At 44.5% G+C, this 13,774-nt stretch overlaps 1 protein-coding gene across 1 annotated transcript in view; it reads left to right on the plus strand.

The window, feature by feature from the left end:
- Positions 1-13,774, plus strand: part of MACF1 (microtubule-actin crosslinking factor 1) — a 357,742-nt gene that overhangs the window by 117,540 nt on the left and 226,428 nt on the right. Inside the window, 1 exon segment of the mRNA XM_021095983.1 lies at positions 13,627-13,688. Coding sequence (XP_020951642.1) covers positions 13,627-13,688 — 62 coding nt within the window.

Here is a 13,774-nt window from a genome sequence, read left to right on the forward strand (position 1 = left end):
GCATATGCAGATTTCCCAGGCTAGGGGTCAAATCGGATCTGTAGCCACTGGCCTACACCAGAGCCACAGCAACGCGGGATCCGAGCCTCGTCTGTGACCTACACCACAGCTCATGGCAACGCCGGATCCTTAACCCACTGAGCAAGGCCGGGGATCGAACCCACAACCTCATGGTTTCTAGTCAGATTCGTTAACCACTGAGCCACGACAGGAACTCCAGGGTTTTTTTTGTTTGTTTTTTTTTGTTTTTTTGTTTTTTGTTTTCTTAAATTGTGCATTGTGTAGGAAGACTACTAAACTTGGAGTCAGAAGATCTGGGTTCTAAGTCCTGGCTTTTCTGCTTATTACTATGTAATATTGGACAGATCACCTAATTCCTCTGGACTTCAAATTTCTAATTGGGATGAGAAGGGAAAAAAGACTAAGGTTTCTAATGTTCTGTCAGTGTGACCATCTGGCCCATACTTGGATGTAGTGTGGCATTATGGTTGAGAGCTTTTTGAGAGTCTGGGGTCAGACTGCCTGTGTTTTCATCTTCGCTCTTTCCCTGGTGACAGAGTGACATTAATCTATCTGACCTTCTGTTTTCTCATCTGTAAAATGCATGGTTGTTTTGCGTTCTTAGAATATATTCTGTACATGAAAGGACTATATAATTGTTTGCTGTCATTATTACACTTTTTTTACCCCTTAACAAAAGATGTCATTGAAGACAGCACTTTCCTATGGGCTCCTGGGACAAAATATAAATGTTTGTCTTTATAGTTGCATCATTGAAAATGTGATAGGAGGAGTTCCCCTAGTGGCTCAGTGGAAACAAATCCAACTAGTAACCATGCGGTTTCAGGTTCAATCCCTGGCCTTGCTCAGTGGGTTAAGGATCCAGCGTTGCTGTGAGCTGTGGTGTAGGTTGCAGATGCGGCTGGACCTGGCATTGCTGTGGCTGTGGTGTAAGCTGGCAGCTATAACTCCAATTCGACCCCTAGCCTGGGAACCTCCATTATGCTATGGGTGTAGCACTAAAAAAACAAAACAAAACAAAAGGAATAGGAGCCAATGTGGAAGTGTATAAAAATTTAGTGATATATTATGAATCATTATCTAACACATTAGGAAAGACTACATCTGCTTTACTATCCTCAATAGTGTTTACTTTCATGTTTTAGGAAATAAATTATTTGTATAGCTTCAGTTTTTTGTGCTATTGTCAGAAAGCCAGTAGCTGTAAATTCTCAAATAACTTCTAGCCATATGTGGAAATATTGGCTTGAATCTCTTCCCTCCATTCAACATTTTAATGATCTGCCAGATTCACCTTCTCCTGCCTCTCAAATCTCTGGACGTCTGGTGAACTATGAAATGTCTAAACACTGGACAAAAAGGAAGGGAATAGCCTGGATGATCACCGTGCAAGCTGGTTTCTTCTGGGTGATTAAGAGCCAACTGTCTTCATCAGGGTCCTCTCTTTTCTGTTAGTAGCAGCATCCCTTTCAAGGCTCAGGACCTCCTAGGATCCTAAAGTGAAGGCCTCTCCCCTGGTGGCTAGGCTGGCATTGTTCTCAAAACGCCCTCCAGCTTTCTTCAGTCTGCACTACCTTCAGGGGAATTAAGTTCTGCTTGGATGCCAGGGGTTTAAGAAAAAGGCAGCCTTTGGTTCACCTTCCTCAGACCTTACCCAGTGATTATTTGGGTTTTTGGAGACTGCTAAATCATTTAGTATTTCTAGAGGTTGCCTTTTATATGCATTGGGATACGCCCTACATCTTCAGTTGGCCATAGTTAAGTGTTTATACTTAATAACTTCCTAAGAACATTCTACCTCCTTCCGTATACAGCTTCCTCACCCCAGTTTAGCTATTCTGGGTTAGGGCCCTAAGATGGCAGGGTATAGCAGGAGGCCTAGCTTAGGAGCAGGACAGATGGATATATCATCTTGGTCAAGTTATTTAACCTTTTAAAAGTAAGTTCATCTCTGAAATGGAAATGATAGTACATTTCTTAGAGAATTGTTGGGATTAAAATGATATTTAAAGTGTTTAGCACATTGCTAGTGAACTAATTTCAATGTAGCTATTGCTTAGTAATTTTAGCTTGGGTTATTTGTGTGCCTTCGAAATGTGTCAGAGACTGTGATAGGAAGACAAAAGATAGTCCCACCACCCAAGAGGTTTAAATCTGATAAAGGAAAAGTTTACTAAATATGAATCAGAAGATCTTTATTCCCTTTTCTTCTCTCTTCCTTATTTCTTATGCATTTCTTTTCCTTGGACCAGATAAATTCTAGGAGGACCCTGACCCTCATAAGAGGAATCAACTGAGTGGAGCTGTCACAGGTTATCGGAGTGACTGGGAGCTTAGTCCAGGAGGGATCAAGTCAGCTGTGAGTTGTGTTATTAGTAAGTGGTAACAGGATTATTACCAGTTTGTAGGTGGAAGTGATGCCCAGTAGGGGGTAAGGAAGCTGTCAGGGAACTGAGGCAGGTCACAGGGCTTGTTTAAACTGAGTGGCCTGCTAGGTAAACTTGTGTTTATCTTTTTTTTTTTTTTTCCCCACATGCAGTCTTTTGGCCTGTTCTCTGGAAACTTGCTTTCCTGGGTGCTACCCCTCCCTCCCTGTCTTCAGGAACAGGATTGGAAGTAGCATTAGCCTGAAGAAGTTGTTCTATTTAGGGAGCTAGAGCAGAGGGCCAGTGATTAGGCCCTTATCTGCAGTGGGGCCTTTCTGAGTGGTGTGGGGACAGATCAGAGCGTCTGTCCTGACATCGACAGAGGCTTGGCTTTTTCTGTCCCCTGGTTGGTTGGGTCAGAATTGAGAAGAAGCACGGATGGGCCGGGCCATCTGAATGAAAAAGCCTTTCATTGTGTTCCTTCAACATTCCAGTGTCTGGTACAATTAGGCAAGACTCAGAAAACAAGTTGGACAAACAAGCAAGCAGACTTCCACCGAAGGATAAAGGGATTTCTGGCAAGCTGAGTTAAGTACATTGACCGCAGAGACAAAGTGGGAGGGTCTGGGAAGAGGTAAGGGACTTTGGGATGACATTCCTGGCTGGATGAGGAGAAAGAATGGAGCCACAAGCAAACAGTATTTTTGAAGCTGATGAAATCTGCTGTGCTTTATCCACCTAGTGGCTGGCTGGGGCTGTGCTGTAGGTGGAACCATTGGGAAGAGACTGATTTTTTGGGCAGCTGTAAGTTTTGGGACATGAAGCTCCCTTTGGAATCTGGGAATCCATTGGCAGCAGACAGTGTATGGCCTTGCTCTGTTTGTGGGGACTTCTCAGTCAATACTTGACAAAGACTTCAGTCTGAGGAGGGGCAAGCCTGAGGAGCAGGTCGTTGGGCAATGGATGCACTGTTCCTGACTTGGCAGTGAGCCATTTTACCTCACCAGCTCTCTTGCAACTGTCTCAGACTCACCAGTCACAAGCCTCTGCTCCGCAAGTGAAGGGTAACCCAGAGACCAGCTTCTACCTGCCCAGGCTTACGCACTTAATAACTCAGCTAGACTTTCGTATCCAAAGCGCCCGCCTCTCATGCTGCTGTTGGTCTGAAAATACTGAGTTGGTGCCACTTTTGAATAGGATGCTTTTTGCATGAAGACCTGGACCCAGTTTGGAAGTGCCCCAGGGAGGAGCTTCCTCTCTGACCTCAAGGGGAGGGAGGAGGTCAGTAGGAAGTGGTGGGTGGAGCCACTTCTCTACTTCTGCTGCCTCTGTGTTCGTTCATCACACGGCCCTTTGGCTGCCTGTCTCTGTTCACCTCGCAGCCTTTTTGTGAGGTGCTACAGGGGTGCACAAAGCTCCTAGCTGGAAGTTCTTTGGGACACCTTCCTTTTAGGCGGGGTCAGCAGACGCTGGGTGACATGTGGCCCCGCTACCAAGATGAGCACGAGTTCAACACCCACCTGATTTGCCGCATGTGCTGTATGGGTTAGTATGTGAAGTTTTTTTTCCTTGCCTGGGCCTGAGGATCCCAAATAGCCCTTGCTCTCACTGACTCATAGGAGCACATGGGCTCTGAAGCCTTGGAGGCGTTACAGCCTTTGGGCTTGTTAAACTGTGCAATGGGAGAGACCGAGTGCCTGACTTCCTGGGGAACTTCTTAAGCTTGTAATGACTGGCAGTTAAGAGCCTAAGCGTTGGGTGTGGAACTTTTTATAGAGACTGAATTCATGCTCAAGAGTCTGTCTGTATCAGGAAACCACTTTTAAATTATGTCACATAGTTCTGAAAGTCCGGGGCATATTTTTAGGAGAAGTCAGTTGGTTCTGGAGTCCACCTCTGTCTGAGCAGACAGGATTGTGGGAGGGGGGTAGGGTGGAGTCTTGGCCCAAGTTTCCTCTTTGGGGCTGATTGCTAATTCTCTTACATATACTATCTTTTGCCAGCCTCGAGGAGGGAAACGCTTGAAGGTGGTCTGGGGATGGGGACCTTAAAGAGAGGTGGAGGCTGGGAAAAGTCTTAATCAGCTTAGCTCTCTCTTGATAAAGGAGAGGAGTTCATTTAAATAATGTTCTGTGACCTTGAGCAAGTGGCCTAGCCTTTTTGGCCTTAGATTTCCTTGGCTTCCAAACTGTAGGGTGCACAGACTGATGTTAGAATGAAGCATCAGGTCATCAATCCTTGGTAAAATGAAGATAAGGAAAATGTAGCATGCCTTTCATAAAGCCAAACTTATTTAAAGAACTGTCATTTATTCTAAAATTGCTTTTCCTACTTTTTTGATGTTAAAATATCCATTATTTTATGAAAGAATTGTTGTCAGGTGGTAGTTTGTTTTTAGATGTCTTTATTTAGCAAAATAAAAAGCTAACGACTTTATGTTAGGCTTTCTAATTTATTTTGGAACAATGCACTCATTTGTGAAATCCAAGTTTAGGGACTACAGTGTTGATAATACTACTGATATCTTTTGGATTTGTAGTCTCAGTCCCCAAAGAGGCAGATTTTCACTGAAATTGAGATTCCTGGTTTGATCAAGAGTCTCAAGTGTCTCACCAAAGAAATCTCAGAAGGGGAGTAGCAGAGCCAGGGTTTGGATCCTGTCTCCTGACCGCTGGGCCAGGACTGCCACATAGTTGAGTGCTTCCTGACAAGCTAAGCTGGTACCATAGTAATGTTTGGGGGAGAAGGAGTGGTATGGTTAGTCAGTTATTGCCATGTAGTCTAGCTTTTTATCTTTCTGGTATCACTGAGATTTCCTCCCTGAGATCTAGAGAAAAATGCTTCTGCATCTAAAAATGCTTAGAGATAAAAGGGCCCCTTTTCTATAATCAACAGAAAAGTATAAGGAAGTCTAGAATCTTTATTGAAAGTTTTCAGACAAAAGCGTTTTTTAGCTCCTTGTATTCCATTTAATTCCTTGGAATTACCATGTGGCCTAATAGTGAAGAAAATGGACTTTGGTATCAACTGTCTGTGTGGGGCTCCTGCTCTGTCACTTAGCAGCTGCAAGAACTAGAAAATAGCTTGACTTTCTATGCCTCAGTTTCTTCATTTGTTAAAAGGAGATTAAAAAAGACCCTGGAGTTCCCGTCGTGGCGCAGTGGTTAACGAATCCGACTAGGAACCATGAGGTTGCGGGTTTGGTCCCTGCACTTGCTCAGTGGGTTTATGATCCGGCGTTGCCGTGAGCTGTGGTGTAGGTCGCAGACACGGCTCGGATCCCGTGTTGCTGTGGCTCTGGCGTAGGCCGGAGACTACAGCTCCGATTGGACCCCTAGCCTGGGAACCTCCATATGCTGCGGGAGCGGCCCAAGAAATAGCAGAAAGACAAAAAAAAAAAAAAAAAAAAAAAAAAAAAAAGGCCCTAACTCATACAGTCATTAGGCTATTAAAGCACTTAGCCCAACCCTGGCTCCCCTTCTGATTTTGACATGGTTGGTTCACAGACTGATGTTTGAGAACCATTGATCTAGTCCAGACTCTTCGTTTAATAGGTGAAACTCAAGCTCTAAAAGGGGAGATGAGTATCTTATAATGAAAGAACCACAAAGCAGAGGCCAGGAAATCCAAGTTATAGACCTCATTCTGCCCCTGTGTAACCTTAACTAAATTCTTAAATCTGGGATTCAATTTCTTTCATCTTTAAGATGATTTTATTTATTTTTATTTTTTATTTTTTTGTCTTTTCTGGGGCTGCACCCATGGTACATGGAGGTTCCCAGGCTAGGGGTCTAATGAGCCACAGCAACACGGGATCCGAGCTGCGTCTGCCACCTACACCACAGCTCATGGCAACACTGGATCCTTAACCCACTGAGTTAGGCCAGGGATCGAACCCGAAACCTCATGGTTCCTAGTCGGATTCGTTAACCACTGAGCCGTGACAAGAACTCCTAAGGTGATGTTTTGAGGATTGTTAACTTCTGTATCTCATTATATCTGTGGGGTATATAATTTCTTCTGGATGTAATACTCCATTAAACACTATAGAAGCTATTGTATTTTTCTCCCTCTTCCCTTCTCATAAGCCTCTCCCTCCATCTCTGTGGCTCTTTTCTTTTGCCACCAGGTTTACTCCTGGCTTATTTCTTTTCCTAACTTCTGTCGTGTATTCTTTGATTCCCAGTAATACAAAGAATTATCAGTAACAGAGTTCAGGTTTTCATAAGAAATAACATAAAATTTTAATTTTGTGCTGAAATCTCTCGAGTTCCCTAAATCTCTTATTATTTCCCTAAATCCTCAAGTCTTAGTCCTCATTGAGACATTCTAAGCCTTCAGCAACCTTTGGCGACAGATGCTTCTTATGAGTCCCTATTATAGTTCTAGTTTACCTCTTCCCTGCATTATATAGGACTATATTGTGTTGCCTTCTAGTAATTTCATGGGGACACTAGAATGTGGTGGTTAAAGTTCATGACAGACTTGGATTTGAATCTTAACTCTACTACTTATTAACCATGTGACTTCAGATGAATTATTATTATTTTTTTTGTCTTTTTCTCCTTTAAGGGCCACACCCATGGAGGTTCCCAGGCTAGGGGTCCATTGGGAGCCACAGCCGTCGGCCTACACCACAGCCCTAGCAACTTGGGTTCCTAGCTGTATCTGCGACCTACACCACAGCTCACGGCAATGCCAGATCCTTAACCCACTGAGCTAGGTCAGGAATTGAACCCGCATCCTCATGGATCCTAGTCGGTTTCATTAACCACTGAGCCACGAAGGGAACTCCCCATGGCATTTTCTTTGAGCTCACATTAAGGGGTGTGAAGTCTCTTGGGTCTATGTGTGACAAGAAGAATTTAGAAAAGTTGTTAACTCTAGAAGAGACATCCGAATGGAGATCTTGGCTCCCCACTGAAAAGCAGTCTTTTAATTGTTGCTTGAGAATATTTCTTAGTCTGACTTTGAAAATGCCATCATAAAGTATTCTTACAGATACAACCTTGGCACATAGTGGTCTCTCTCGTGTAATATACTTTATTAAATGAATGAGTGCTTACTGTTGTCCTAAATGTTGGATAGTTAATGAGATTTAAAAGATGGTTCTTGACTACAAAGAGCTAAAGTGCAGATAGAGAAATGTGATTTACATATAGAGATACCTAATAGTAGGTTTTATATGCTCAGGGCACCCAAACGCAGGCATCTGTAGGCATCTAGGGGTGGCATAACCAGAAAGATGTAAAGGGAGAAATGAGACTCCAGCTGGACCTTGAATGGAGGCTTTAAATTAGATATTCCAGGAGGGTAAATGGATGAACAAACGCAAGAATGTGTGAGGTATGTTTGGAAACAGTGAGATCAGAATGCTTGCAGTTGAGTCATGCAGGGGAGAGTGAGTCTAAAGATACAGTTGGAAGAGTAGATAGACTGTAAATTCCTTCAGGTCAGAGGCCTTGTCTTATCTTTATCTCTTCCAGCCACCTAACACATAGTGAATAAAAACCAGACTTGAGGAGTTCCTGGCTCAGCTGTTAAGGAACCTGACTGGCATCCATGAGGACACAGGTTCAATCCCTGGTCTCTCTCAGTGGATTAAGGATCCGGTGTTGCCGTGAGCTGTGGTGTAGGTCGCAGACGTGGCTCGGATCCCGAGTTGCTGTGGCTGGTGGCTACAGCTCCGATTGGACCCCTAGCCTGGGAACCTCCATATGCCTTGAGTGTGGCCCTAAAAAGAGAGAAAGACAAAAAAAAAAAAAAACCAAAAAACCAAAAACCACCCCCCCCCCCCAACTAGACTTGAATTTCAGAGGGTTGTAGAGGACAGTGCAGACAAAGGCCTTGGGTTTGAGCCTCTGGTCTTCTGATAGACACTAGATGATTTTGAATAGAAGGGTGATATGAGCAAAGTGGTGATTTAGGAAGATTTGTTGAAATAGGTGGGCTCTTCTACCTCCCACAGCCTCAGTTATCAACTGTTAGCATCAAATCTATCCTTAATTCTGACTGCTCTTCTGAACTCTAGACCTAGGGTTCCAACTGTCTGCAAGAAAGTCCTGCTAAGAGCTCATTTTCTTCCCCCTTTACCCAGCCCACCTTCACCCAGTCTGTGCCTCTGGTGTTCCTTAGCTCAGGTACCACTCCTCCCAGTTACTGTGACTGGAAACTTTGAAATTATCTGGAACACTTTCTTTCCTTAACATCTAGTCAGTAGTTAAGAGCTATTGTTTCTTCCTCTATGTTGTCGTGGGGATCTGCCTGCCCTTTTATATTCCAGCTGCCTCTGCCCAATTGCTGCTCTTAGATTTCTTGGTCTGTCACAGTAGGCCTCTATCTTAGTGTCTTCTACCTTAGTGTGTCTCCTGCACTCTGGCCTTCAGTCCAGGGCCAATTAATCTTTCCAGAACGCCCTCTGGTTCAAAGAATTTCTTCTTTCTTTTTCTTTCTTTCTTTTTTTTTTTTAAGGGCTGCACCCAGGGCATATGGAGGTTTCTAGGCTAGGGGTCGAATCAGAGCTGTCGCTGCTGGCCTATACCACAGCCACAGCAACGCCAGATCCTTAACCCACCGAGCAAGGCCAGAGATCAAACCTGCATCCTCATGGATGCTCTTTTCTGCTGAGCCACAACAGGAACTCCTGGTTCAGAAAATTTCAGTGGTATCCTTTTGTCTACTGAATTAAAGTACATGCGCCTCATGCCGGCTCTCTGGAGTGATGTCATCTCAGGCGACCTTGCCTGCCTTCCTTTCTCATTGCATTGCTAACTGTACGCTGTGCGTAGTCACACCATTGCCTCAACACATCCTGTGTCCACAGCACTGCACATGCTTGTTCTTCACTTTGGAATTCCTTAACCTCTTTTGGGGCTGTCAAAATCATACTTCTCATCGAAGGTTTAGTTCAAATACCACACCTTTTGTGAACTCTTCTATTCCTCTGTCAGAATTAACTAACTTTGTTTATCAGCATGATTTTGTATAGCTTGTATCTGGTTTGTTATTTGCTTGGTGTTACTGTTAGTTGCTTACATACTGGTCTCTGCCACTGGATTGTAAATTTCATGCGGTCAGGGAACCAGACCTATTCCCACTCTCCACATATTTAGTTCCCTTTTCTGTCAGCTCAGGTCTCTCATTTTAAGACTTCTGGATGGTTGGTGCTTCTTGAATTACTTGTCACTTTTCTGTGGGCCTCAGGGAAACAAGCAGAGGCTCTTTGCTCATTTGCTTTTTTAATGATTGATGATGCACTGGGACTGTGTTGTCAGCTATGTTGGGTCAGAATACCGAACTTGTGCCTCAAATACAGGCTTTCGTTCCAACGCTAGGCCTAGTCTCAAGTTGCTCCCAGAAGAGTAGGACAGACAGACCAGCAAACTATGATACCTTGTAATAAGCGCAAGAGGGAGATCACCTCAACCAGTGTGTGTAAGGGATGGAGGAGGTGAGAGTGAAGTTGAATGCTGAAGAATGAGCAGTCAGGGAAGGGAGGAGCTACATTCCACACAGAACAGCAAATGCAAAGTATGAGACACATGCCTCACTGGGGCAAAACTGTACATTCAGCAAGTCTGGAAGTTAGAAGAGTGGCCACATCATAAGGGGTCTTAGATACCAAGCTAAAAAGTTTAAATGTTATCCTGAGTGGAGGCATCAAGCTTTGGAAATCCAGTTGACTTCAGCTTACCTTGTGATCTTGGGCAAGTTACTTAGCTTCTCTGGGCTTTATCTTTCCAGTAAAATAATGTCTCAGGTTGTTTAGCATTGGAACCAAATATGTAAAGTACTTGGCATATAAATAGATGCTTGGTAAGTATTAACTGTTAACACTTATTAGGAAAATAAGGAGTCACTGAAGGGTTTTAATGTGGACAGTAACAAGATCATTCTGTTTTTTTGTTTTGTTTTGTTTTTTGTTTTTTTTTGGTCTTTTTAGGGCTGCACCAGTGGCACATGGAGGTTCCCAGGTTAGGGGTCCACTTGGAGGTATAGCTGCCAGCCTATACCACAGCTCACAGCAACACCGGATCCTTAACCCACTGAGCAAGGCCAGGGATCAAACCTGTATCCTTATGGATGCTAGTCAGATTTGTTTCCGCTGTGCCACAAGGGGAATTCCAACAAGATCATTCTTGTCAGAAAGATTGCTGTCAGCCTTGAGGAGGATGCTCTTGGTCAGTTTGGGTTTCTGTAACAAAACCGTAGACTGAGGGGCTTAAACAATGGACATTGATTTCTCAGTTCTGGAGGTGGGGAAGTCCACAGTCAAGGCCCTACAGATTTGGTGTCTTATGAGGACCCTCTTCCTGGTTCATAGACAGCTAGCTGTCTTCTCACTGCACCCTCACATGGTGGCATAAGAGCTAGAGAGCTCTCTGGGGTCCCTTTGTGGGGACACTAATTCCATTTATGAGAGCTCCACCCTCATGACTTAGTCTCCTCCCAAAGTCTCACCTCCTAATTCTGTCACATTGGGTGGTAGACTTTCAACATATGAATTTTAGGGGGACACTAACATTCAGATCATAATGGGTGGACTATAGCTGGGAAAAATATTATAAGCAGGGAAGGAGACAAGAAGAGTTTGTTTTTAGACAAGTTGAGTTTGAAATGAGCATGAGATTTTTAGAAGTCAATTGGACATGTGAGAGTGATATTTAGGATAAAAGCCTGAGCTGAAGATAAGGATTTGGGAATTGTCATGTAGAGAGGTTACAGTTGAAACCATGGAAGTAGATTAAATGATTCTGGGAGAACATAGAGATCAGCTATTAATAACTTTTTTTGGAAAATCTATAGTTTTTTTTTCATCCCATGATGTTTATAACCCCAAAAAATTTTGCATGCAACTTTAGGTGGCTTATGAAACCCCAATTTAGGGCCATGGATATCATAAAATACAAATGAAAGGCAGGAAGGCTAAGGATGAGTGACATTTACATGGTGAGCAGAAGGGAAGGAACAATCAAAGGGAAAGGAGGAAAACCAGGGTAGAATGGAGTCGCAGATTCAAGAGGGAGAGTGGGTTTAAAAGATAAAGGAGTGCTTCAGCAGTGTCTTCTGGGTCGGCAGTTAGGTGATTGTGGGGAGGGCAGTTGCAGTGAGTTTGTAGGGCTGGAAGCCAGGTCTCATGGAGGAACCGGAGGTGAGGAAGTGGAGCAGGGAGCACTGGCATCACACTTGTTCAGGAAGCCAAGTGGAAAAGAGAGGGAGTAAAGATATGCAAGCTGGGGTGATTGTTGGGTGAAGCTTCTCAAGGAGAAGGGAAGAAATGGGATCCATATTTCTGGTGGAAGAACTTGCCTAGGTTACAGGAAGGGACATCTCTGCTAGTCAGACTGAAGATAAGGAAGGTAGACATTGGTAACTTGGTGACCAGTAGTTGTGTTTTTTGTTTTTCGTATGTTTGTTTTCTGTTTTTTTTGGCTGCACCTGCAGCATGTGGAAGTTCCCAGGCTAGGGGTTGAATTGAAGCTGCAGGTGCTGGCCTAGACCACAGCCATGAAATCTGAGCCACATCTGTGACCTACACCACAACGTGTGGCAATGCTGGATCCTTAGCCCACTGAGTGAGGCCAGGGATTGAACCCACGTCCTTACGGACACTATGTCAGGTTCTTAACGTACTGAGCCACAACAGGAACTCCCCAGTAATGTCTTAATAAAGTTGAAAACAAGTATTAAATCCTTCTAATTAAGCAACCCTCATATGATTAATTGATGCCTCAATATGTTCTGGCTAAGAATTTCCCTGTGAGCTGTTGGGTTCTTTGTTGTCAGTTCATAGCCTTTAGTGGGGCTGAGTTTATAAGAAGCATCTAAAAGAATATCACCTTTCCTGTGATTGTTTTCTTCTCACATAAGGGTACCTTCTTAAAATTCTACCTTCCAGCTTAGGTAGAACAGTCTTTGCTGGTCCTGGAATTAAATTTACGTGTAGAGAATCATACCTAAAACTTAAACTTTCAGCGTCTGAGCTGTTTGGAGTCTCCTGGTCCGCGTAATGAAGTTCCTCTTCGTCTTCCCTAATGAGTTTCCATGCTAAAGCATTAACGTCTTAAATCCAGACACTGCAGTGTTCTCTCATCCTAATGCTTAAGTCAGGAGGGAATGTTCATGTAATTGATTGGCCTGTAATGCAGGATCCTAAAAAAACCCATAAAATTGCTTAACCATGTTGTCTAGCAGAGACTGGGATATTCTTAGATGTTCTTAACAAATAGGGTAAAATAAGAGTGGCGTGATTGAAGGTTGAGAATGATGAGGAGGTATGAAAGACGGATAAAAATGACAGCTAAAGGTATGTTTGGAGAAGGATTGAGGCCCAGAGAGTGGCGTGGTGGTGGCTGGACATGAATTGGAGATGAAGGTCAGGACGAAGCCGGCGCAGGGGCCTTGTCAGTGTAGATGTTGAAGTGATTTGAGGGTGATGTCAGAGGACACCCGTGGAGATAGTAAGTGCAAACCAAGTTGTCGGGGGAGGTTAGGTAGGTTTGCCACGGGGAGGGGGGTGGGAGGCAAGAAGGATTTGAACAAGATGGTTTAGGGGAGGGCATGGACTTTGAATAAATAGAAAAGGAGGGCGACTGATGGCTCAGTGGTCTGGAGGTGCTGGTGGTGGAAAGTGAGTCCTCCGCAGGTCAGGCCTCTGGTGCAGTCGTCCGTCGAGTGTTGACAGTAATGTTTCTGTTAAAGTGGTGAAAAGAATTGAGAATGAGGGAGAGTCTGGGGCTCTGTCAGACTTGGGAGAAGGAAGGGAGGGAGACATGTGCAGGGGGGCAAAGGGGGTGGCTTTGGCTCTGGAGGCTGGGGAGGAAGCTGGATGAGGGAGGCGAGCATTGACCAAGGGGACTGGTGTGTGGAGGGTGAGATTTACCCACTGCACAGTGGGTGGCCTGAATGTCAAGGCCACACCACCCTTCTGCTGGTGGTTTTCACATGGAGTTTGTTTTCATATGGCTTTTTGGAGCTTGCTTGGTTTGGGGGGTAGGGGGTGGAGCAAGGAATTACTGTGCCCCCCAGAGGATTGTGATGCAGCGGGGACTTGGCCATGACATGATTCTTTCTAAGGTGTGAAGTGACAGCATGGTCAGAACAGAAAAAGTTCAGACAGGTCCCAACAACAAGATGCTGTCTCTACTGCCCTGGAGAAGCTGGGTGTGGGCAAGGCAGTGGCAGGCTAACTTGTTGCTGGGTCGAGCTGAATCAGTGCCTTCTCCTTGTTTCCTCACAGATGAACGGGACCGCGTGCAGAAGAAGACGTTCACCAAGTGGGTCAACAAGCACCTGATGAAGGTAGGACCCCTTCGTGGATGCCCCCTGCCCCTCCAGCTGCTCCTGGTCCAGATCTCTCCATCCCTTCTCTCAGACAGTTCAGACTT

This window comes from Sus scrofa, chromosome 6, assembly GCF_000003025.6.
Source record: "Sus scrofa isolate TJ Tabasco breed Duroc chromosome 6, Sscrofa11.1, whole genome shotgun sequence".
Classification (NCBI taxonomy): domain Eukaryota; kingdom Metazoa; phylum Chordata; class Mammalia; order Artiodactyla; family Suidae; genus Sus; species Sus scrofa.